The following is a 25,910-nucleotide window of genomic DNA, read 5'->3' as shown; positions in this document are numbered from 1 at the left end:
TGTAACACAGAAAGCAAGGAAAAGAGTACCACAGAGTATATTTTTTATATCAATATAGCAAATAATTTTTATTCAAATTACACCAAATGTAGTACACTTCAATTACATATATAAGCCAAAAAAGTTCTTTTTAACTTCTATGATAAATTTTATTGCATGGTTCTCTAATACTGAGGGATATGATTGCTTGGATTCTTTTCTACAACGACATAAAGAAAAATCTAAATTCCCTTATGAAAATTAGAAATTCTCTTTAAATTGGAGACTAAATGTATTGAAACATATATATTTTATTTCATATTTCAGAGAAAGGTGAAAAGAGTAAAATTTCACTCCACTGGTAATGTTATCCAATTAGATTGGAAAATATCATATTTTCTTCATTATAATGTCAAAGACATGAAAGAATTCATAATTGTTTGCGGTACAAGAAAATACATGAAAATTTCTGTAATCATACAAAAATATAAAAGCTAAAGAGGTCAAATAAGTTCTGACAATTATACTGCTATCAAAGTAATATGAAAGTAACAAAAGGTAGAATTTAGTCAGCCTACCAATCTGATAAATGTTCACATGGGGAAAAATAACGAGCCTTCAGATTTATAAATCAAAGTCATGTTTAACATAACAAGCTGAGGTTTACATTTAATTCCATTGATCATACATTTCTTGCTCACGCTGGCGTTGCATGATCTCACGGAATCGGTCCACACGAGATCGAAGGGTGCGGCCGCGCTCGGGTATGACGCAGGAGCCGGTGGTCTTGGAGTTAGCAAACCTCTCGGGGAGCCAGCTCTGGCCAGTCCAGATGGACTCGCAGGTCTTGGTGATGTCACTGATGTCCATTTGTACTCGGGTCTCGGGATCTACCTCTGTGTTGATCTGAGATATAACTCCAGGGCTGCAGAAAAAAACCAAAGAATGAGAATTTTACCCTCCATAAAACACCCCAAGAGCCGATGTGACACAAAGACCTACAATTATGGTAACGGCAATCATGGTAACTAGTAACCAGGAAATCCTTTTTTCATTTCATTCATTCATTTCATTTATTTCCATATTCAAATTGAGCAATATAAAACCAAGAGCCCTGTTGGTAGTTACCATTGTGAGAAAGTAACTATAATTGTTCTATATCAATTGGGCCTTTGGGTAAGAGCACAGAATCTTGGTATAATTCAACCTAGATTTGCTTTGCAAACAATGAAGAGACATCTGGAACACACCTAACCCGTAACAGAATCAAAATTTCTAATGATAGGAAGGAAATAAAAGTTATATTGCGAAAAACACTTCATGCTTATCAAATGAATTTGATACTCCATTTTACACTCTTTGACAACCCAGATGTTTAATGCACTTAATAGGTGTTTCATAAAGCTGTTCGTAAGTTACGAGCGACTTTATCTGGTAAATGATACATACAAGTTTTTCACTGGTGTTGATTAATTAGTTCCTAAAAAAAGTCACCAGTTGTTCATACAGTCGCTCATAAGTTACATACAGCTTTATGAAACGCCCAACTGTATTTAACCCTCAAGGGTAATACACTTTCAAAAGGTAAATACTGATCAACACTAGATCCTAAAATTGGCAACAATCATAATTTTTCATGCATTTTCATACTCTGGTATAAAGAAACTGTACCTTAAATCATAGGTTAATTAAAGAAAATCACCACAACCTTAAAAGATTTCATTTTGGTGGTATAAAACTAGACCTTATGGAGACACATCCTTAGACATATTACAGATAGGTGATTCCATATTAATATGTACATGCGACACCATACCAGTATATGCTAGACATTCCTGAAATAATTCATCTCTGCTTTGTGCTTCATATACAAAAATGTGTAAATTATCATAGCTTCAATGGTTCATTAAGTGAAGTAGAAATGGGGCTCAGATATACAATAAAGTTGATTATTTCAAAGAATTGTCCAAGTATAGAAATAGATGATACTTACGTTGGGTTCTCCACAACGACCTCGCGGACATGCTCAACGACGATGGAGTGGTTTCCAAGCTCAAAGTTCTTGTTGAGGGAGTGGTTATAGAAGTAAGAATAGTTTCCTGAGGAAAAATATTGCAAGAACAAAGTTGGAAATAAGTTTGAAGAGGAAGAAAATCCATTTGATGGTGAAGGATGAGATGACTAAAATTTGACAATGAAAGTTTATCCAAGGCAATTCGACAACAGAGAAAAATTACAATCAATTTGGTTGAATTGGGCTTTGATTCTTTTTATCCACTTATGCTACCTACCATTTTTGTCTCAAAACCAAGTGGTCAAAATGACACTTGGGTCTTCCGGTTGTCCCCAATTCATCTCTAAGTATTTGGACTATTACAAATTTATTTTACAACAGTATGAGCTTTGTTGAATCATAGCTGTGTCAGACAAAACAAGAATTAAAAAATCAATTGGGAATTATTTGAGCCACAACCTACCCCACAGTAGGATCTCATGGTACAAAAGTCCCTTTGTCTGTAATTCACTTAGGTTGATTGCCAATCTGTCTCCAAAAACTCCATGCAGTCAAAATACCACTTGGTCTTTCAAGCTATCCTCAGTTTAACTCTGAACATGTGGATTAGGAATTATAAACTTACCCCAGATTGGAACCTGGCTATAGATGTCTTGGTCTCCCTTCAAATGGTATTTGTTAGATTCCTGCTTCCAGATCTTGTCTTGGGTAAAGGATGCATTGTATTCCAATATCTCCTCACATGGCATGCACTCACAGGCAATGGCAGTCACGACTGGTTTCAGGAAGCCATATCCATTGTCGCACTGGAAGTCGGCCATCTTGCGAACAAACTTGCTTGGGCGGCTACAAAAGAACAAAGAGGTATCTGTATGATTATTTGAACTTAAAAGATACAAATGCTTATACAGGAATAAATACAATGTTATTGCTGCATACTATTATTCTGACACATATCCTAGCTGACAGTCAGAAGGACTAATGGCCCTCAATGGGCTAAACACTGTTGGCCATATACATGTAAGATACAATATTTTTTACTGAAAATTCAAGCATTATACCATAGCACAGTATTTACTAAGGAAAACTGAGGATTCAAATAATGGATGACCTTTTCTTAATATCAACGATAGTGACATCCTCAGTGATCTAATCCAGCGGTATACCTTCTAATTGAAGGGGAAGTTTACCCTGACGAAATGTTTATTGTAAAAAAAGCAGAAAAAAATGATGAAAAAATATTGGTGAAGTTCCCCCTTATAATCTCTACTCATTCTGTTCCTAACACCTACCTGCACATCTTGATCAGCTTGTACTGCTTGGCTCCGAAGCGACCAACACTGATCTTCTTCATCCTTGGTGTGCCGACGCAGGTCACGTCCTTCACGATAGCCTGGCAGGTTCCGTTGCGCTGCTTGACGATGTTGGTATAGGTTTCGCCGTAGCAGATGCCTGGCTGATCCTTAAACCAGTCATCTGAATGCAGATGTGAATATATGCTTTTCATCAACTTCAGTTTTGAAATATCACTGCAAGTCCATTTCCAAGGTGATTTATTTCAAGATTCTTTACATAAGACTATAAGAACTGCTCCTAAGATAAGTTTTCATATTTTTCAATACATTTGGTATGAAATGGAATTACAGTGCTAGGTCTTTGTATAAAAACTAAAAGTATCAGATGAATATAAATGTCTGTACCCGGGTTTACAATCAAACAAAAAACAGGACCAGGTTGTCAAATAGGGTCCTGATTTATTTCATTTTTAAAAAGGATTGGAAAAGGTCCTACTGTGAAGATGGGCAATTATTCAATGTTATACAACTTAAGTGCAGACGGTGACCACTTCATTAGGAACCTATTTACCTTGAGCTACAAATTATTTATTGTTGATAGATATTCCTAGACCCAAACTAGGACCAAGTACTGTACTTACATGATGAAGGCTTGATCATGGCTTCCATAGAGCGGAGTGGCTTGGGTCCAAGGTAGGGCTGGTAGGATTGATTGAGAGGAGCGATAGGGAGGAGCATGTCGTAATCCTTGCCCATGAGGGTACCTTCTCCAAAGAGGGCTGGGAGGGCAACAGAATGGTGGGCATTCATCAAAGCCTTGGTGATCCTCCATCGCCAGCTTCCTATTGACAAAAACAATCAAGAAAGCAATAAAAATACAAAGGCCCGTATTCTGAACTCGGGTTTAAATTAAACCATGGTTTAAAGTTGTGGTTTAACTATGGATAGCCGATTGGGGGACAAATCCCTAACAGTACACATCCAATTTATTAACTCCTATGACACCCATATTGTCTGGGAATGATAACGGAAGTATTTTGAAGTATTTTTCATCTTTATGAAAGCAAAAGGAAACAAAATAGTAAACATAAGAAATATACAATATAAACAGCATTTTTGAATTTTTGGCTCCCTATAATTTTAGCACAGACTTAGACCATGGTCTAGTTAAACCTGACTTCAGAATATGGGCCAAAAAATTATTGATGAAACAGTTAAACCCAAGATCAGGGTTGCCACCAGAGACCTTTACGTGGTGGATATGTTATTGCCTGACCCCCCTTGCAATGGGATTTCAGGGGGATAACAACATTGTCATTTTAAGACTTAAGCATATGAAATAAGAATTTATCATTTTTTTTGCAATTGGGAATTTAGTGCAGGGCAGGAAGGTGTGTTATTGGATTGACTGCTGGAAAGAAGTTTGAAGTGGTGGGAAGTTCTGACCAGCGGCGATCATTGTAGTGACAACAATGTCCTATTTTAATTTATAGACCACCAGTCTATAAAGGAAGGTTTTCAATAGTGGCCATGTTTGGTGTCTCCCACAAGAAATAGATAGAAGTCTTGTTGAGTTTTCTTTAATACTATTCTCTCTATAAAATCACTATGGATTTTATACAGGAGCTACACGTGGCAGGACAGGAAGCAACAGAACAGTTTGGCAAATCTATTAGCCCTACTTATCACAGAACTGACGACATTATATTTTCTTTCCATAAAATGCCACTTACTCAATTTTTTAAAGGACTTTGTAGTAAGAAAACACCCATTTCATTTCTAGACTGCAAGACTGATATCTACGCTAATCCCAGAAAGGACTGCTGTATCTGGGACCTACCTGAGGTATTGTAGGCAGTCACCAGGACAGGGTTCTGCACCTCACCAAAGTTGCAGACCTTGGCGACATCGAGGTTGGCATCAATCTCAACCACCTGGCCGTTGGGGCAAAGAAGACGGAGGTCATTGTAAGTGAAACCAACCCTTGAGAGGAGGTCCTGATTACGGAGGGTCTGCTCATCAAAGAATGCCAAGTCAGCAACACCGCTCTTGAGGCATCGGAGACTGCCCTCGTAGCCGTTGAATTTGAGTGGGAGGTTGGAGTTGCAAGTTTTGGTGATCTCGGTCATGTGCTTCTGTTGATTTCAGTAAACAGAATAAATGGTGAATATTTGAATGAATTTTTATTTTCCTTTTAATAATTCTTATTTTTTCAAAGTGTAATGTAATGAAAGTAAAATGACGATTTGAAATTCGTGGGTGATTTAATACAGGCGGATAATTTGCAACATATCTTCATAGTTTGCTAGTGTAAACATAAGAAATTTATTCTCCCAGCAACAGATTGTTAAAGTTAACTCATGTATTGAACATGCTATGGTAATTGTAATTTTAAATCACTTCTAAGTATTTCAATATTACTATCCTTATCATTATACAGTATAATCTAGATCTTGTCAAGTAATTATCAAGATCTTTAAATTAATTCAAGTTATATCAGTTCCAAATTTCAATAAAAATGTTTATGACTGAAATAATTGTTTCAACTAACCCTGACGATTTCGAGGTAGGTGTCAATCATGGGAGAGAGCCAGAGTGGGTTAGTGTAGCGGTTGAATTCACGCTCACGGAGCTCAACGTTGTCGAAGGGCTCAACGAAGGTCTGGGAAAGGCGGGGGAAGTAGACTTCGACGTAGCTCTGTAAGTTTGCATAAAATATAGAGAACAATCACAGGATATTAGAGTTGGGTATAACGAGGAGAGGGAAAGAGAAAAACAGGGTAGAAGATTAAAAAATTAGGAACAAATGGTGTTTCATAATTTTGTTATTTTCTATAACCATGAATGACAAGAAGAATGCCACATCTTAATCACATACAGCAAACACCAGTTTATTTCAAGTTCAGTATTATGGTTGCTTTATGGTATTACTGAACACCAAACAGCATCTTTTAATAACCCTAAGCTAGCAATCACTAGAGTGGTGCTTTATACAATTATTTGTAAGTTACGTGTGTCTTTATGTACAACTGTGGAGTTGTGAATGTGCCAGATGAGATATTCAAAATTTTCTGATTGATTTTCCAGAACATTTATCAAAATTTGACAAATGATAAACTTTGCATACAGATTCTTGTAAAAAATTTCAATCTACAAAGACCTGATTCCAACTGCGGTAGTTCGTGACTAAAAACCAATGAGAATATGAGTGAATGCAGATCCAAGAATAGGTCACATGCTACATTAGCATTGCTCAAAAGTTAGATCTAAACAAATAGGTGTCATATGAACAATCGTCGTAATATAAGGAGTGAGCTCTTGTCATTGATGATGAGATGATGATTACTACTATGATCGTAGGGGGCATTGTGGTCTAGTGCTTACGGCCCTCGTCTTTCAATCAGAGGTACGTGGGTTCGAATCCCAGCCATGTAGTGTTTTCCTTCAGCAAGATATTGACCCACATTGTGCTGCACTCAACCCAGGTGAGGTGAATGGGTAGCCGGTAGGATTTATTCCTTGATGCTTTAGCGCCAATATGGCGGCTCAGCTATGGCCAGGGTAATAATATGATCCCACATATCAAAGCACAGTTGAGTATATGCACATAGTAACAGAGCTATAAAAATGGATATATTATCATCATCATCATCATCATCATTATGATCTTACCATGATGGCAGGGTGCTTAATAACAGAGGTGATCTCTTTGTCTTTGAAGTCAGTCAGGTATGGGATGGTCTTAACATGAGAGATGATCTCCTCAAGGGTAGCAATCTTGTCACCGCGGAGCTCAAGAAGCTTGCTAAAGACATCCACCATCAGCTCACCTCTGAATTTTCTACAGAATTAAACCAAAATAGATTTGTTGGTTTGGGGGTTGTATATGATCATGGCTAAAGCATTTGACATTGGACCAACCATCCTATTATACATTAAAGTCTTATTTTACTTGATAATATTATTTCAAGTGAAATAAGAGAATGGAAAAATTGTCATTGTCATGATTCCATTACAATGCCAATTCAAAGAAGGTGGTGCTTGCTATCCTTTGAAATAAATCAACATTAAATGAATGATACTAATATATATATTAGTCTACAATCTTCAATTAGTCTATGTATATATATATATATATATATATATATATATGTGCACCATGGTTATGATATCAATGATTGTTCAATTAAATATCTTTGTGCTATTAAATATTGTTCAACTGAATCATTATTGTGCAACTGTAATTCATTTAAATAATCGATAATCGATAAGACTTAGTGACTGTTTATTCAATTCTTCAGCATCAAAATTAACCATAGAATATGGACTCTATTTTATAAAAAGGGTATGAGAAAAAGATATATACCCTTGGATGAAGTCTGCAAATGGTGTATCTTTGTTTTGGATCCTGTTCTGACGATTCTCCTGCATCTTGTTCATCATATCAACCTTATCAGACAAGGTGCGAACTCCCTCAAAGTTGGGGAAGGAATTGCTCAGACTGGTCAAAACAAAATCAATAAAAGGGTTTATTCAGTGAGAAAGAACTTATTCAGTTATTATCTAGCAAACAGAAATGATTAAGAATAATGTGTGAATCATCACTATAAAGGGCCAATAGAAATACTACACAAGATTTGCATGTCTCATTCATATTTGCATATCTCATGAAATTTGAAGCTAGTTGTATATCTATACCAATGAATAGATCCAAGCTTCAACAAAAATTCAAAAGAGTGTAAACACTATGGGCGGTATTCTCAACCCAGGCAGGTGTTTCTTATAGTTGTTTGTAAGTTAAGAATTACTTAACGCATGACTGGTCACCCTATCTTGTTGTAAATGATATCCCCCAAAGTATCATTGGTGTTGGATTAACTCCAAAGAAATTGCCACCAGTCGCTTGTAAAGTCACTCATAACTTTAGAACTTTATGAAACACACACCTGGTTCACGTCAATACTCAATGACAATTCTAATCCACACTTTTAAAGTTCTAATGCTTGGGTTATCTTCAGAATGTTCATGACAACAGTAACATACCAAAGAATCTTTGGTATCCATTTCATACACTTTACCTTTTTTATCATTTCATTCTGACAAAGTAATAAAATCTTACCGTTCACGGATCACGCTAAGCCTCTCCTTGCCTTCTGGTCTGATGTCGTCCTGGAGTCCCTTGACGAGGTCAGACAGTCCTTCAACGCCAATGAGGTCATCAAGAAGCTCAACCTTGGATGCGGTAAGGTTTTTGTTGAGGATATGAGATGTGAGGTTCTGTCTTTTAAGCTCAAGGAGCTTCTTGATGTCCAAGCTGGTAACAGGGAGGATTAAAGAGAAACATTACTTAATCATCAAATTCAGATTTGTGGCAATGATAGTAGAACTTATCTGAATGTCTCAGTTTTTTTTTTTTTGTTTGATGATTATTCTCAATCAGTTTTCTCTTTATATTCATTTACTCACACTGTCCTCTTTACTTTAACCCCAATAACTGGTTCTCTGCCTTTCCAGCCAGACAGAACATCCTTTAACAGGACATACAACCAAGAAATTCTCATGCAGGAGAAATTGAATTTTTTGTACACTGGTATATCTGCAATAAATGGGACACAAGATTTGAGGAAGTTGGAGGAAATCAAAATGGTGCATACCGCTTTATACCATTTGAAAAAAAAAAAAAAAACAATTGGTGACAAATCAATTCTTGGCGAAGTAAATTGTCCTGTATCCGATGCTTATACTGGTGGCTTGTACTTACAGTAACTTGCCATAGTTAAAAAGCTTATGGCCAAGGACAGGTGCTTCTTGCTCTCTGTTGATTCCTTCAAAAATGTTCTTAAAACTTCTTTTCACTTCTTAATTTCTTTATGCACCTTGAGCATTCAACAGAGTGGCCACATAGGGCACATGTACCATTATTATTATAATTATTATCTATCTCTCTCTCTCCATATCCAAGCCTAATTTACCCAGTAGAGATCTTCCTTTTACAGGTGATCAACTTTCAAGTAGCTGGTTTGTTACAGAGGAGAGGAAAGAATAAATTATTTCCATTTCTTATTGCTAGCTCTCTCCCTCCCCCACTATCTCTTTCCTTCTCTCTTGATCTCTTTCCTTCTCCCTTGCCCTCTGTCCTTCTGTCTATCCCTCTCTCTACCCCCATGCCCAACTTACCCTATAGAGACCTTCCTGTTGTAGGTGAGGAAGTTCCAGGTGGCAGGTGTATTCCATAGGAGCCATTCCTGTCCAGTGAAGTTGTACATGTTGAGGGTGGAGAATCCCCAGTTCAGCTCATGGCCAATGAGGAGGTCCGAGTCCAAGCGGAACCTCTCGGGTTCAATATCTACCAATGAGAATAATTTTTTTCATGCTTTAATACATGATTCCCAACATTTTCCTGAAAGCAAATGATTAGACGACGTTTATCAACAGAATAGAGAGTAGAGAACCTGTCAAAATGGTAGATTATATATACAACAGGCCACACGTGAGAAATTGTGGTCAGAATAAAATAAAAATCTAAAAACTTGTCTTTTCATTCTTGTTCTTCAATAATCTTCAAAGGGATTTGCAGCCTATCACGCAGATAGCGATTATGATACTGGAATACTATTTATGTCGATGCTGCGTGGGTAAACAAGACTGGCAGTGACAGACGAGGATCCACTGGGGGCAAATGGTACATCCCTTATTTCATGACTCTTTTGCTTTTGCTTTTTTTTTGCTTGTCAGAAAATTTTCAATGGAGAAGTGTTTTCAGAAGAGATGGTGACCTTGGAGCCGTTTAAAGCAACAATATCTGCTTGTCAAAAAATGTTTGCAAGGAAGATGGTTGTTTACCTGGGATACAAGAGGACTGGAAGTATCGGTTGACAGATTCGAAGACAGATCCAATGCGAGGGATGGTGCCATTAGCGAGGAGATATCCAATGGGGTTGCTGAAGGCCGAGAACTGCGAAGTGAAGGAATCACATACGTTCATACAAGTAGAAAGAAATGATATTAAAAAGGTAGATCAGGGGACCGTTTCATGAAAGTTGTCAGCACTGACATATTGCCTTTCTCCGACAGTTACCATAGTAACAGTCAGAGGCTAGTGCCTTTCAGCCAATCAAAACCAAGGATTTCACTGAAATTGTCAGCACTGACAATTTAGTCAGTGCTGACAACTTTCATTAAACACCCACCTGTTTAACCTGTAAGTCTATACAGAGCAGAATAAAGGCATCCTTGAAATTTCTTTATAGAGAGATGATTTTCATGAACAAGATAACACATGCAGGCTTCAGAGCACATCAGTGGAGAAATACACAGCAACTAAGGATCATCCATCCTTAATATACACACAAAAAAAAGAAAAATCTCTCCATTATGATTTATTGATAGAATCTATTGACAGTACTGACTTACATTCTTCAATCCTGCAGAGCAGATCTTGAGTTTGAAGAGGTCTTTGATGTACTTGGGTTGTCCTTCTGGCACGGTGAGGAGGTCAGGGAATTTGGTGAGGGATGAACTCTTAATGACGGCAAGAGTCCTGGTGAAGGTATGGTTCCTTGTCACGCTGTCCTGGGTTTACCAAGAAATAAAAGGAAAACAATCATATGCTAGTAAGGAGTTTAAGGTCTTGATTGTATGGCCAAGGTAATATTCTCTTGGAAGTACAAGGAAGGAAAATATACCAAGAAATTAGGGATCATGATATGCTAGTAATTATTGAGAGGTCTTGGTCTTGGAGGTATTATGGCTAAAATATTGCAGTCTTGGAAGTTCATTCAACTTCCTTGAGTATACCAAGAAGTAAAAGGAAAATTATATGCTGCTAAGAAGTTGGTCTTGGTTATATTGAGTGGGTAATACTGTCTTGGCAGTAAAGAAGAGAGGAAAGCATACCACCAAGAAATGATAGGAAATCTGATTTGCTAATAAACAAGCTAGTATCTGGAGGTCTTGTAGGGATGGGCAAGATGATACAATCTTCAGAATACAAAGAAACAAATGAAAATGGTCCTCTTTTTTATATGGTTCCTTGAGTAAACCAAGGGAAAATGATTTGCTTATGACTTTGAGATCTTGATCTTGATGACATTGCCAAGGCAATATTGTCTTGAGCACTACAACGAAACTAAATGAAAATGGTCCTGGCGTAAGCTTGGTTCCTTAAGCAGGAATGAAAGGAAGAATTATATGCTAGTACCGATCTTGAGGTCTTGGTATTGTAGTTACTATGACCATGGTAATATGATTCCTCAAATATATCAAAGTATGAAAGGAAAATGAAACAGAATAAAGAGTTTGATAACTTGATCTTATGCTGAGATAATATCATCTTAGAATCAAGAAAGCAAATGTAAATGGTATTTATTTGATAGTAATAAGTGTGTGACCTGATATAGGCATGGTTCATTGTCACATACACCTGGATATACCAAAATATCAAATAAGCATCATTGAGAACTTACATTGCGGTGGACTGACATAAGAGGGTCAAGGAGAAACTCTTTGCCAGCGATGAAGGTTTCCTGGGGGTCAGCCTTGAAGAGGTCAGCAGAGTTGTTGTGAACGGCCTTCATACATTCCATGTTAGAATTGGCCAAGACACAGCCCCAGGCGATATCCTTAACCTGGAAGTATATGCATGAAAAACAGAACATGTAATTTTTTTCCATAAAACGAAATATCCATCTTTGCTCTCTCAGTTTACTCTCTTTGAAGACAAAAGTAAATAACAATTCAATGGCAAATGTTAGATGTTGAGATGGTTACTATTTTTGTCACTTGAAATGTAGCTAAACTCAAGGAATCAACTCTTCAGTATATATTAAGTGATTAAATAACCTTCATTATGGTGTCCTGCCCACTTCAAGGTAGGCACTATCCAAACGGTATTTGCCGTAAGGGCCTCTTCTACTCAGAGACTGCTTCACTTAAGAAATCTGGTGTCCATCAAGTTACTTTGGTACCTTCTAGAAAGTGTTTACCAAGTTTACAATTTACTATGGTAACCTCTTCACTGCCACCTTCAAAGTTAAAGCTATCTATACTGATTTCTATGGTACCTTCTCTACTTTGTCTCTACCAGGATCGAGTTTTACCTGTGCGACGTTCTCGGCAATGCCCTTGAAGCGACGGCAAGCTTCGTACTCAGTCTCGTTGGTGACACAGATCTTGGCACGGGGCTTGGGGACCAAGCTGGAGCAGGTGTTGTAGGCTGTAAAGACGTGGCCAGCGAAGACCTTTTCATCATCAAGGATTTCAATTCTGTTGGACTCTTCAAGGAAGATGAGGTTCTTGTTGAGTGGCTTTCCGGACCTCTGGCACCTACCGCAGTCGTAGACAGATGAGTCAAAGATGTTAAACTTGACAGATCGGTCAGTGTTGCCATAAATCTGGAAATGGAAATTGAAATATCATAATAAATGGAATGCTAATGTTACATCCTCAACACACTAATGCTCAATATACTTTCTATATGTTAATTCTTTCCTTTCCAAACACAATCTGCTAAGACTACATTGGGAGAATATAATTTTTATGATATAGAGAAAACGCATGGAAAAGAGACAGAGCTAGAAATAGACAGAAAGACTTGTTTTAGTATCCATTTGACCATTTAGACATAATAATTTAATTGTAACCCCCCCCCCTCCTCTGATCCCCAAATGCAAATTTTTAAAGAAATCTGTGATCCTTCAATTACCTCCATCAATTTTCTGACAAGGGTCTTGATATCTGTCTCCTTTTGTAGGGTGTTATTCTTGCTGATGACGAGGGCAGGGCGAGCAGTGTGGCCAACATGGCATGAAGCGTCATCAAAGATGTCCTCATCGAGAGGCCTGCTCTCATCGCGGCAAACGACCATGTAGTTGTCTCTCACTGAAAAACCAAAGATAGAAATTAATTAAGTTAAAAGCTGAACGCTAAATTTAAAAGATTTTTAAAAATCATCCAAGAAGCAACTAAGCTGGGTTATCTCGGGAAAGTGATTGTAACTGTTTGTAATACTGGGGTAGCATTTGTTCTGGAGATTTATTTTTCTCAGCTTTAATTCAATCAGTTCAACTAGATTGCAACGCAGACTCCATTCCGATTTGCGTATCCATGACATAAATAAAATAATCAAAGAAAATAATTGTATTCAGAGCATAATTCCTGCAAGTGCACAGTTATGAAATATCAATGTTGTTTTTAATAGCCAAATGTTTGAAGATTTGCACTGCAATAAGGAAATCAAATGACAATAATAATGGTAACAGCGATTACAAGTTCAAAGCACTATACAGATGAAAAAGTAATTATTACATTGGAATCATCAATACATAATGCATATCAATAAAAATACATTCACTAGTATATCATTGATACAAAATACTCAAATGAATAGAATAATATATATACATAACAATTAAAGAATACATGGAACTACAAGAGAAAATATCCATTGCCATGGTTCCGGTGATGAATGTGTAAAAAGCGAGTCTCGAGTCTCTCCTTGAAGGTATCTGTAACTGGGAATTGTGACCTGTGACTGCAGTCCAAGCTACATTTGGAAAGTTACAAATTGAGGCAGAGGTTTGAGCCCTGGTTACATTTTCCAAATGGTGACGTTAAAGGTTGACTCCAGACGTAAGTAATGATATCTGGGGCCTGTTTCATAAAGGACTTGCAACTGTTGTAACTTTGCCATAATGGCAACTACCATGGTAACAGGGCTCAGCAGCCAATCAGAATCAAGGTTTCCATGGTAGTTACCATAATGGCAAAGTTACAACAGTTGCAACTCTTTATGAAACGGGCCCCTGATGTCTGTAAAACTTAATACACACACGCACCTGTCTTGAATGTGTTCAGGGAGAGCCTTCCTAAGAAAGGATGCACAAATAAAAGGTTTCCCCAGCAACCAATATGATCCATCTTCTATGAAATGAAAGACATCACTACATGTAACCATCACTCTCAAAGATACTTACCATTTTGGTCATCCATAATCCTCTTGATAACCTTCTGGTCTACGAAGGTGACCTGTCCTTTGCCAGAATTGAGACACTTGAGGGCGCCCTGGATGCCAGAGTACTCTCTCTGTTGATCCTCACACAGGGAGACAAGGGTGTGTGGGTAAGTGCCATTCTTGTCGAAGGTCTTGTTCAGAACACCTGAAAGATTTGTTGAAAGAACAGTATCGGATACCATAATTAGAGAGCTGCCGATACATTTGGGTTCTGGGTTCCACATTTTATAACCAATAGCACATTTGCAAAGACATTGATATCTATTTTGAAAGACCCTTCTATCATTTTTTCCTATTTATTTCGATAATGAAAGAAGGACTGATCAGACTTTCTCCTGAAATATATTTTGGTAAAAGTGTGGCTGTTTAAAAAGATTGTGTATCTTTGGGAGCTTAAACTTCAAAAAATAGGAAGAAAATGAGTGTAAGTCAAACAGATAATTACATTTTGATTAAATCACAGCAAATATTAAGAATAATAATCATAAAAATAATACTTGGTTATGTAGTGCTTATCATTTACCTTATCAGAGATCTTCAGGCATTCTACTATAGAGTGAATTTTTGAGAGCAGCTGTTAAGTGCTTAAAGAATTGATTACTGCAATGAATCAACCTGTACACTCACCTGGAAGGCAGCTCTCCTGGACAAAGTCTGAAAAGCTCTCGATGTAGTTTCCGGTGACAGGAATGACGCCCTCTGTGATTAGATTGCAGACAGGGTCGGCAAAACTGGCTGGCATGTCGATACCAGCATGGCATGTTGTCTTGTCGCGGAGCTCGGAATAGGTATTGGGGCTGACAAGGCGGGAGGACTTGAGGACAAAGGTCACGTTCTGGTAATACTTCGACATTTCATTCTATTATAGTAACAGATAATGAGAGAAGAAAAAAATGAGACATAAGGAATATATGATGACATGATGAGTAATGTGATAACTGTCTGAATTTCCTAGACTGAAAAAATATCATTTCATCTAAAACATATTTTTATAGCGCTTCCTTACATGCATATCTCCAATATAAGATGACCAATGTTGCGCTAAATTTTCTTCAACTCTATCAACCAAAGCCCCTGGATAATTGACGGATAAAAATAAACGGCAATAAATATTGGTTCCAAGACATTTGCTCTGGCGACAATTGCTCGGCTCTAAATTCCACATACTTATCGAATAACCAACTTCAACCCTGGGTTTAACACTATACCCTACCCTAAACCTAATATTAAACCCTATTGCAACCCCAACCCTAACCCTACATCTTAGACGTAATTAAGCCTGGAGCAACTGTCGCAGGAGCAAATGTTGTGTCACCTACATATTAAACCCACATCTGAGGCCCGTAACACAAACTTTAGCAATGATCGTAGAATATTTTTCTATAATTTATTGCTGCATTGACTACAATGTACAATTAATTGTGAAAATCAAGCGTACAATCAATCGCTAACCTTTGTGTTATGAGACCCTGGTCCTGTAACATACAAAGCTAAGCGACTGTCCATAGGGCTGACCTCTATGACTGATTGCATCGATTCTTTGAATGCTCAAGTTTAAATCAACCCATGATTATGTAACCCAGGGAACAGCTGTTCATGAAGCTTGTCAGCACTTAAATACTCTGACATTTATTCACTTTTATGTACACCATCTTACCTCAGGCTGTTGATCATTGATGGTAGTCTCGTAAGCGATGGGTTTCAGATTGAAAGTCGTATTAGCGGAGTAGACCTGCTCCTCACGTGTGGTCATGATATCAGCCCATCCTTGCTCAATCCTACAGAGATCAGAATTATGAAACCAGTCACGGGTTTGTATTATATAGATACACTCCTTTGATATCCAACAATGTTCCAGGGCTCATTTCATGAGTCATAACTATTTTAACTTTGAAAATACCTTAGTATCATGGCCCAGCAGTCAACATATAAGGATTCCATGCTAGATACTATAATGTCAAAGTTATCATAGTTCAATTCTATGAATTTTCACTCGTTCCGTTTAAACAGAACTATAAAATAAAATTATAGAACATATTTTTATAGTAGTACAAATTATGTGGATATGCTGTTGTCTTTATCATTCCATTGCCTTTGTCACATTATTCAAAGAACTGTATTGTTTCATTATTGATTGTTTTATGATTAATACTATGAATTTGAATTTGACTTTTCATTGAATGCAGAAACCACTGCCTAGAAAGTATTGTTTCCTTTCTGTCCATGTGTCTGATCATATATCTCTTCTTCATTGTCCATTCTCTCTCTCTCTCTTATTCTTTATCCCTTCTTTCCTCTTTATTTTTTGCTCGCTTCTCTTCTATCAGGAACATTTTGCAGGCTTGTCCCATTTTCAGACACAGGATATCTCTTAACCCTTTGAACACAGGATTTTCCAATCCCCATAGACTTTGTACAGGGATCACTCATTCTCAGGAGCCAACGGATTCGCCACCAGTTTAGGTCATCAAGAACTCACCAGAACATACACTGCTCCTGAGAAGTCGCCTCAATGCACCTCCATTCCTTCCTGGGCACCATGTTGGGGTTGTAGGTGAGCTCGTTGACCATCCTCCGGCACTTGGTCTTCTGGCAGGGGCTGGAGACGCACCATCTGATCGTGTCAGGGCTGATGGTGGTTCGGAGACGTTGCTTTGGGGCGGAGTACAGGTCAACCTTGCGGATGAAGTCCTTGGTCTTCTCAAGAGCTTCCTTGATCTCGTCCTGGGTCTTCATTGGCACTTGTCCCTGCACAACTGGTTCATCATCTGTGGGAATAACGGTCAGCGTAAATAACTGAATTTAAAAATCAGGCATTTTGTTTCACTTTCCAAAAATATGGTACTACAGCAATCACAATGTAACACTCTACAATTTAACAGAGTGGGGCATTTTAGAAAAGAAAAATTCAGTTTAGTTTGTTGAGTATCATACACTTATTTTATTTTTATTTTTTTTAAGCAAATTTAAATTTCTCATACTCAAAAGCCTGCTTAAAGTCTGACCTCTGTTTCACTGTACCAACATGTTTTTCCACTGAAATTTCTATCGCAAAAAGAGGTTTGTCTATTGTTTGAAAGAGAATCAAGTCTTACCATCTATAAAAGCAAAGTCTTTATACAAGAGTATGAGAGACTGTAGATTTCATTCAAAACCTCAGCAAGTTTTGATGATTAAGAAAATGACAATTTAGTGACTCCTAATGTATACTGCCCTCTCTGATTGGCTCAGGTGATAAGCATTACTAAATGCTATCATTTAATAGTAATTAGTAAGTGTTTTTTTCACACTTGAGCACTTATGTGGCCTGAATGTAATAACCATAAACAATACTTGTAAAAAAATATATATTCATCATCTACAATATAGAAAATCAAATTCATGGGAATCTATGTAGTAAGGTAAGCTAGTGGAACAGGGCTCATAAGGTACAAGCACACGGTAAAAACATGACATTTACAGTAGTAATCAACTGATGGCATCATTTAAAAAAAATCATCTAGAATTTCTGTTCCACATTACAAAAACATGTTCTTCCTGCTTTTACGAATAACAAGCAAGATCTTTTATTCCCTTTAATGACCAATATCGGATATCCTATAATTTTTATAGATTCTCACCAAGAACAGGGGCCACACAGACTTTCCTACTGCCATACTGACAACACTTGTAAGTCTCTTGTCCTTGTCGGTCACAGTTGTAGTCCCAGGGTTCAACTCCATTGATGTAAGAGCAACGATCTGCATCACGAATGATCTGCTCATCAAGTTGGGTTGGGCATCTTCCTTCCCTCTCTAAAAGAAAAAACACCATAAATAACATTTACTTAACAACAATATTAAAAATAATAATACTAATAATAATGATAATAATTAATAATAATAATAATAACAACAATAATAATAATGATGATATAATTAATAATAATAATAACAATAATAATAATAATAATAATAATAATAACAATAATAATATTAATAATATACTTGCAGACTCTATTTATTATTTGTGTGACTTTGATCCCTTGATTGCATAATACCCCTTCGCCATTGTGCCCCATTATCAGGTTCTTGCTCTGCATGCATCATTCATGATATCAGCCAGTTATAATTCCATTATTCAAGGCTAGTCTACCCAGGACCAAAATCCAATTGAAACCAGTTGGATTTCCAACTGGTTTCAATTGGTTTCAACTGGTTTCAATTGGTTTTAACTGGAATATAACAGTTTCCAGTTGAAACCAATTGAAACCAGTTGGGCAACTGGAAATCCTAACTGGAACCAGTTGGGTAACTGGAAATGACTTCCAACTGGAAATGATTTCTAACTGGAACCAGTTGGGTAACTGGAAATCCTAACTGGAACCAGTTGGGTAACTGGAAATCCTAACTGGAACCAGTTGGGTAACTGGAAATGACTTCTAACTGGAACCAGTTGGGTAAATGGAAATCCTAACTGGAACCAGTTGGGTAATTGGAAATGACTTCCAACTGGAAATGATTTCTAACTGGAACCAGTTGGGTAACTGCAAATCCTAACTGGAACCATGCAGTTGGGTAACTGAAAATGACTTCTAACTGGAAATGATTTCTAACTGGAACCAGTTGGGTAACTGGAAATCCTAAATGGAACCAGTTGGGTAACTGGAAATGACTTCCAACTGGAAATGATTTCTAACTGGAACCAGTTGGGTAACTGGAAATCCTAACTGGAACCAATTGGGTAATGGAGATGACTTCTAACTGGAAAGGTGATTAACTGGAAATCCTAACTGGAACCAGTTGGGTAACTGGAAATCCTAACTGGAACCAGTCGGGTTACTGGAAATGACTTCTAACTGGAAATGATTTCTAACTGGAACCAGTTGGGTAACTGGAAATGACTTCCAACTGGAAATTATTTCTAACTGGAACCAGTTGGGTAACTGGAAATCCTAACTGGAACCAGTTGGGTAACTGGAAATGACTTCCAACTGGAAATGACTTCCAACTGGAAATGATTTCTAACTGGAACCAGTTGGGTAACTGGAAATCCTGACTGGAACCAATTGGGTAACTGGAGATGACTTCTAACTGGAAAGGTGATTAACTGGAAATTAATTCTAATTGGAACCTGTTGGGTAACTGGAAATCCTAACTGGATCCAGTTGGGTAACTGGAAATGACTTCCAAATGGGCCAATTGGTTTCCAATTGGAAATTTTCCAGTTACCCAACTGGTTCCAATTGAAACCAGTTAATTTGCATATTATCTGCCAGTGTGCACAGATTAATGTTTTATGTGATTCATCATCATTTAAAATGTATCTATTTAATTCTTTTCTAATTCAAGTACCATACTTGTTTCAGATAAGTGTTTAGAATGCTTAGCAGTGAAAACCATGTTGATAAATGTTATAGATTATAATTAAAACAGATTATAAGATAATTAGTACACCACTAACTGTTACCAAATTACATCAAATACAAATACATATATTTGAAGATCTTTCATATAAATATATATACATGAAGAAAGTCTATTTTACCAATGCCCTTTACATTGGTATTAATAAACATATAGCACTGCTTCTTTGTTGGCATGAGCAATATAGTTAGTGCAAATTCTAATTAATTTGTAACTTATTAAGTCATTCCAACTGGAATTTCCAATTGGATCCAGTTGGAAACCAATTAGTTTCAACTGGTTCCAGTTGAAACCAGTTGCCTCTAATTGGTTTCAACTGGAACCAATTGAAACCAGTTGCCTCCAATTGGTTCAACTGGTTTTAATAGGGAAATTGGAACAACTGGAACCAATTGAAACCAGTTGCCAACTGGTTGCTTAATTGGTTTCAACTGGAACCAATTGAAACCAATTGCCAACTGGTTCGAGTTGCCCAATTGGTTTTAACTGGAACCAGTTGGCAACTGGTTTTAATTGGTTCCAGTTGTTCCAATTTCCCTATTGAAACCAGTTGGCCAACTGGTTTCAATTGGTTTTGCTCTAATTGGTTTCAACTGGATTTTGGTCCTGGGTAGAGGCTTAAGTTAATACAGGGCCCCGTCTTACAAAGAGTTGCAATTGATCGTTCCTTATTATTTCACAAATCCATGGGTGGTTTTGAAAACCACATTTTGGAACAATATTAAAACAGTAAACTTGGGGAATTCGTAGCTACTACATTATACAGTGCATCCCAGAAAAAAGGAAACCAGAATTCCCACATCTTTTCTCTTCAAAGGCAAGACATTCCATTTATATCATCATACAATTCAATTATTCCTCTACATTTTGATACCTAACGAGTGGAAAACACTTCACGCAGCAATGAGCAAGACGCGTCTCAAATTCTAATGTCAAAATCAGGTTGCGCAGAAAAATTGGACAAAATTTGTTTGTGACATGACAACCGCGCCATGCTTGTTAGACGATTGACTCATTAGCATTTCTTTTGTATTCTTTGTGAAGTTTCTCTGTCACTGAAAATGAGCATGGTGAGAGTCTATTCAGATTTTTACGCGAGTTCCTGCGCAAATCATTTCCGATAGGACTTAATATTTATTGTTTGTAACCTGCCATGCGTGATGCATGAATGATTTCATCCCAGTACATGGTCATCTCAGACTCTATGCTAAAACTTGACCGCGACTTATCGCTAATCTCCGAAGAGCTAGCGGAGGATCAAATTAAAACAGAGAAATTTGCTAAGCCTAAGGCTAACGCAGTACTTAAGCAGAGTGTTGCCTGTTGGTCTCAAATTAAAGATAAGATTCCACTCTTGCTATAAGTATCAAATTTATAGTAAAAACATATTTAAAAATTGTGAAATTTATCTCTGAAAACTGTAGGACGCACCGTATAATTGCGTAGGGCCTATTAATAGGCCCCTAAATAATTTAAAAAAAAACATAACACTATCTTAAATAGGTGGGGCTTACATTTGAAAAAAAAAGGTGAACTGGTGAAACAAAGGCCAGGGCAGAAACAGGGAAATGGAAATACTTGAACACATTCACTTCCACAGGCAATCATGCAGCATTGTAGAAATATTACAAAATCAAATCAATCACAGATCAGTAAATACGTAAATACAAAAAAAACCTCTTCAAAATCCTAACCTGACTGGCCTGCACAAATGCATGTGGGACAAAGCAGCCGACATCACACTGAGTCGCTCGCGCAATGAGTTATGCTGCCCTCATACGGTTTAAAATTCTTATCATTCTTATCATTCAACACTCCCCCTTTCAGGTCTGAATATGCCTATATCTTCATTTATTTGTAGGCCCTACACTCCATAAAAAACTATGATTATAATGATATGGCATGAAGGTGTTCGCAGTTTTGCGACTTGGTCCAGTAGATTAGAGGTTATCCCCCAAAATGAAGTTGGGGGGGGGGGGGACAAAAACAAATTAAAATCAAAATTATGAAAATTGTTAATACTGATAAGTATTATATTTTTATAAAGAACAAGTGTTTTAAAATATGTTATGACGTAAATATTCCTTTTTAATGAACGCCTCAAATGCCCAACAACAATTATTAACATTATCATTATGATTAAATGGTAATTGTTGACAAGGTATTTTTGCAACCACTAAAGAAAGATAAATATAATGGGCAGACAGTATATAATTTTAGATCAAATTTTCTTGTCTATTCCGTTCGTTTGGAAAAAAAATACTCCTTAATTTTGTCAAATAAATGAACAAAATGGAAATTTTTGTCTGTGACCTTTTTATGAAAAAAATAATGAACCAAAAATTGAATACATTAATAGAAACCGAAATAATATTGAGACACATTTCAAAGTTGCAACCCATCAATATGATTCAATTTACAGTCTGTAAAACACACACACACCCACACACCCCCACACACAAATAGGCCTAACAATATTGTTACCTGGGTATTTTTCTTGACATCAAAAGGATAAAATGAAACTAGATAGAATCGAGTGTTTGGAAAGACTGTTGTATACAGAGTATGAGAGCCATGGAGTGTCATGACAAAATTTCAACAGCCGTCTCATGATATTTTGCCAAAGGTATCTAAAGAAAATAAATGATGATATTAACATAATATTTTAATGGAAAAGCCGGTGGAAAAGGGAACACAACTTACCACTCAGCCATAAACCGGGCACGGCCATCGAACCGGCCACCAGGCAGAAGAGAATTACAGCCCTCATGGTGCAAAATACCCCGAACTAAAATGAGTCGATAACAAACTCCCAAAGAGTGATGTTTTGAACCTGACAACGCCAAAGCCTGTCAGCGAGCAAGATGAAGAATCGCAAGATGGTTGTCCTGTTTTTATAGGCATGGGCAGGAGACTTCACCGCTAGCTCCATCCTATAGCTGCAATTTGCTCAAAGTTCAAGCGAAGCGATCGCGGCTTCGGCACCTGCGCTGCTCCGATTGGCCAGCTATTAGAAGGCGGGGCGTGGGCAAGGACCGATTGACCAATCACAGGAGAGGAGATGTACATAGAATGGAGGCTGGTTATAAACCTTGATGCCTTAGAAGTTTGATCAACTTCGGGAATGTGGCGTGATGTGTTATTGTCAAAGGTTAGTTTCTTCCTCTATTGTTGATTTTTAAAATATATTTTTTTACATTTGTGGTTGCTTCTGGAAAAAAATAACACGGTAAGAATTGAAATAAGAACATGAACTCGATCTCACTCTCTCTCTATCTTTCTTTGTTTCTCTTTCTTACTCTTTCTTTCTTTCTAATTTTTTTACACGATAATGGTGGTTTCTCTTAATTTGTAATAATTGTTTTACCCTGTGTTCAAGACGCTCTTTGTCAGGGCCCTGGGAACGATTTTTTGGTGGGGGTGTTGAAGTGAAATTGTCCAAAAAAGGTGCTCAATCCAAACTGAAGGTCGTTTCGGTTCCCAAAAATATTGACAAGCAAAAAAAAAAAAGGGGGTTTAAGCACAAATGTTGGTCAGTTTCCATACATGCCTCAGATTTTACACACCTACCAGAATTCCAGGGGGTACTGCCTATGGAAAATAATACGCAATACCCCCTGAGAAAATCTTGGGGGTGCTCATAGAGTTATAATTATGAACCTAATGGGGGTGCTTCATATGGGGGTGCTTCAGCGCCTCCGCTTCCCAGGGCCATGCTCATTGTGTGTTTGTGAGTATTAAAGGGATGGTCCGGGCTGTAAGTATTTATAGCTTAATGAATAGAGTAGAATTCACTGAGCAAAATGCCGAAAATTTCATCAAAATCGGATAACAAATAACAAAGTTATTGAATTTTAAAGTTTAGCAATATTTTGTGAAAACGGTCGTCATGAATATTCATTAGGTGGGCTGATGATGTCACATCTCCAATTGTTCTTTTGTATTTTATTATATGAAATTAGGTTTATTCAAAATTTTTCCTTCCAAGAACTAGAAAAATTGGATTGACAACTGATCTAGTGCATTAGATATTTATTGCTGCAACTTATTTCATTATAAGGGAGACATATTATTCACACAAGTATGAAACAATGAAAAAATATGATTTTATGTAATAACATAACAAAACGGAAAGTGGGGATTTGACATCATCAGCCCACCTAATGAATATTCATGACTGTTTTCATAAAATATTGCTAAACTTTAAACTTCAATAACTTTATTATTTGTTATCCGATTTTGATGAAATTTTCGGCATTTTGCTCAGTGAATTCTATTAAGATATAAATATTTTCAGCCCGGACCATTAAAGTAAGATGTATTGTTGTGTATTCATATACCACTTGGAATATAGTATAGGCCTACAGTAGAGCAGTGCCGCACAGCCTCCGCCCCCCATCCCTCGAAACACAATCCTAGCTAGTCCTCTATTTCCATGGTTTCATCAGGGAGTCCCTGGTTTTATAGATACTGACATGGAGACTGACTTTTATGGTCCAATGTCTTTGAGCAAATAACAAAAATTAGTATTTCTTGGTCGTAAAACACATTAATCACACCTCGGTCATAAGGCAAGAACAATTTAAGATTATTTTTGTTTAAACCTCCACATAGACTTGTAAATTTTATTAGAAGTATGACTGCACGTCAAAATCGAAGTCGTGCCTTTCTAACAAAGTGGGACCAACATTGATAATCTCCTTTGTTTGTATTTATTATATCGTTCAAGGTTATGGAGATTATTGGGATAACCAAATAACCCCATTATTATATATACCATTTCGAAGAAAAAATATGATATGAAATCCCCAAACGTGAGTCTATATAGCATAATTTATTATCATGATTATACGACGATGGAAAATTACCTAACATGCAATTTTGCTACGACTTTTTCCCTGTATGATGTGGTATACCATTTGTTTTTTCTGTGTTAACGTAATTTGTACCTCTCCGACTGAATTTATTGTAGGGCATTGTTAATATACATAAAAGTCTTCTTGTTGTATGCATGGCCGTATGCAGCAGGGGGGGGGGGGGCAGTTGCCCCACGCCTGAAATTTTGAAAACTTACGGGCATATTTTTACTGAAAATTTTCACAAATTCACCAAAAGTATACACGAAAATCCTTTATTTTCACTTGACAAAATGAAAAACACCCCAATTACAAGCTTGGTTGCTTTGCTCACTCGCTTTGAATTTTTTCGAAAAAGCTTACGCATGCTGCCTCTCGGCGAGAAAATGTCTGCGTACGGCCATGGTTGTATGGACACGAGTGCCAAAGGGGTAAGCCCCCTTGTCATAGGAACCACTAGTCAAAATACCCGCTAGTAATAATAACAAGGATCGCCATGAATTCATAATGTGTAAGTTCCTATACCAAAAAGGTTCGCTATAGTAATAAAAGGGAAAGGGGTCACTAACAGTGTTGTATCCAAGGCAGGCTCAGCCGAGACATGGATATCTGAGACCGATACAGAGACCATGAAAAAAGTAATTTTTTTGCCTTTTTTCCAACATGTCGAATTTGATTTACCATTTTGGGGTTTTATATAATGTAAACCTTTTAGTTGTTCACTTAGTATTTGAGCCATGTATTTTCCTGGATTTTCCTGATTTTTTTATTAAAAATTGTGAAAAACTGAATCATTTAGATATTAAGAAGTACTAAGGCAAACAAATTAGAATATAAACAAAAATCAGCTCGCTTCATATATTTGGGAAGATATCCATAATTTTCATGCATGCAAAAAGTGTATAGAATGACTTAATCTATAAAAAGAAAAAGTCAGCTCGTGCTTCGCAATCTTAGATACACATCCTGAATTAATAGGTACCATGTTTAGGTCTCAATCTATTTTTTTTTTTTTGCTTCCACCAGCGACCCTCCTATCATATTGTGACTGGCGACCCTCTTCCGATATTGTGAGTAGCGATCCTCTTATCTTATTATGACTAAAGGGGGTGGCCGCACCCTTTCGAGAAAACCAAGGGAGGGGGGCTTTCTCGGAGGGTGGGTTGAGGGAGGGGAATCAAATTAACGCACCCCTTTGGCATCCCGGTTAGTTGTAGTTAAACACACAATGCACCCTTTTTATATTTCTCCTCAAAATTAGTTCAGCGAGGACTGTGGAACAGAGGCGGTGCACAGTCTTTTTTTTTTAGATTAAGATAAAATGGATTGTAGAAAAACTGGTTGTAGGCT

At 37.2% G+C, this 25,910-nt stretch overlaps 1 protein-coding gene across 1 annotated transcript; it reads right to left on the bottom strand.

Moving 5' to 3' along the window:
- Positions 1-38: 38 nt before the first annotated feature.
- Positions 39-22,640, bottom strand: LOC129277966 (major yolk protein-like). The gene is made up of 22 exons (XM_054914157.2): positions 22,408-22,640; positions 17,920-18,093; positions 16,779-17,067; positions 15,957-16,077; positions 14,927-15,158; positions 14,262-14,444; positions 12,992-13,167; positions 12,387-12,680; positions 11,754-11,915; positions 10,702-10,860; positions 10,132-10,243; positions 9,466-9,634; positions 8,408-8,602; positions 7,655-7,789; positions 6,961-7,129; positions 5,840-5,986; positions 5,129-5,423; positions 3,930-4,130; positions 3,286-3,469; positions 2,619-2,839; positions 1,973-2,078; positions 39-904 (listed from the first exon to the last, which is right to left on the bottom strand). The coding sequence occupies exons 1-22, from the start codon at positions 22,472-22,474 to the stop codon at positions 649-651; spliced, it is 4,047 nt and encodes a 1,348-aa protein (XP_054770132.2). The 5' UTR covers positions 22,475-22,640; the 3' UTR covers positions 39-648.
- Positions 22,641-25,910: the final 3,270 nt, after the last annotated feature.

Source organism: Lytechinus pictus, chromosome 15 (assembly GCF_037042905.1).
Source record: "Lytechinus pictus isolate F3 Inbred chromosome 15, Lp3.0, whole genome shotgun sequence".
Taxonomy (NCBI): Eukaryota; Metazoa; Echinodermata; class Echinoidea; order Temnopleuroida; family Toxopneustidae; genus Lytechinus; species Lytechinus pictus.
The sequence above is the reverse complement of the archived record's forward strand: the minus strand, read 5'-3'. Positions and strand labels throughout refer to the sequence as shown.

What these genes read in the sequence shown, in the direction of transcription:
- LOC129277966 (XM_054914157.2), bottom strand. Translation starts at nt 22,474, where the DNA reads ATGAGGGCTGTAATTCTCTTCTGCCTGGTGGCCGGTTCGATGGCCGTG. An exon ending in CCTACCTCGAAATCGTCAGG is followed by an intron (nt 5,424 to 5,839) that starts GTTAGTTGAAAC and finishes TGAAATCAACAG; the next exon opens with AAGCACATGACCGAGATCAC. An exon ending in GTCGTTGTGGAGAACCCAAC is followed by an intron (nt 905 to 1,972) that starts GTAAGTATCATC and finishes TTTTTTCTGCAG; the next exon opens with CCCTGGAGTTATATCTCAGA.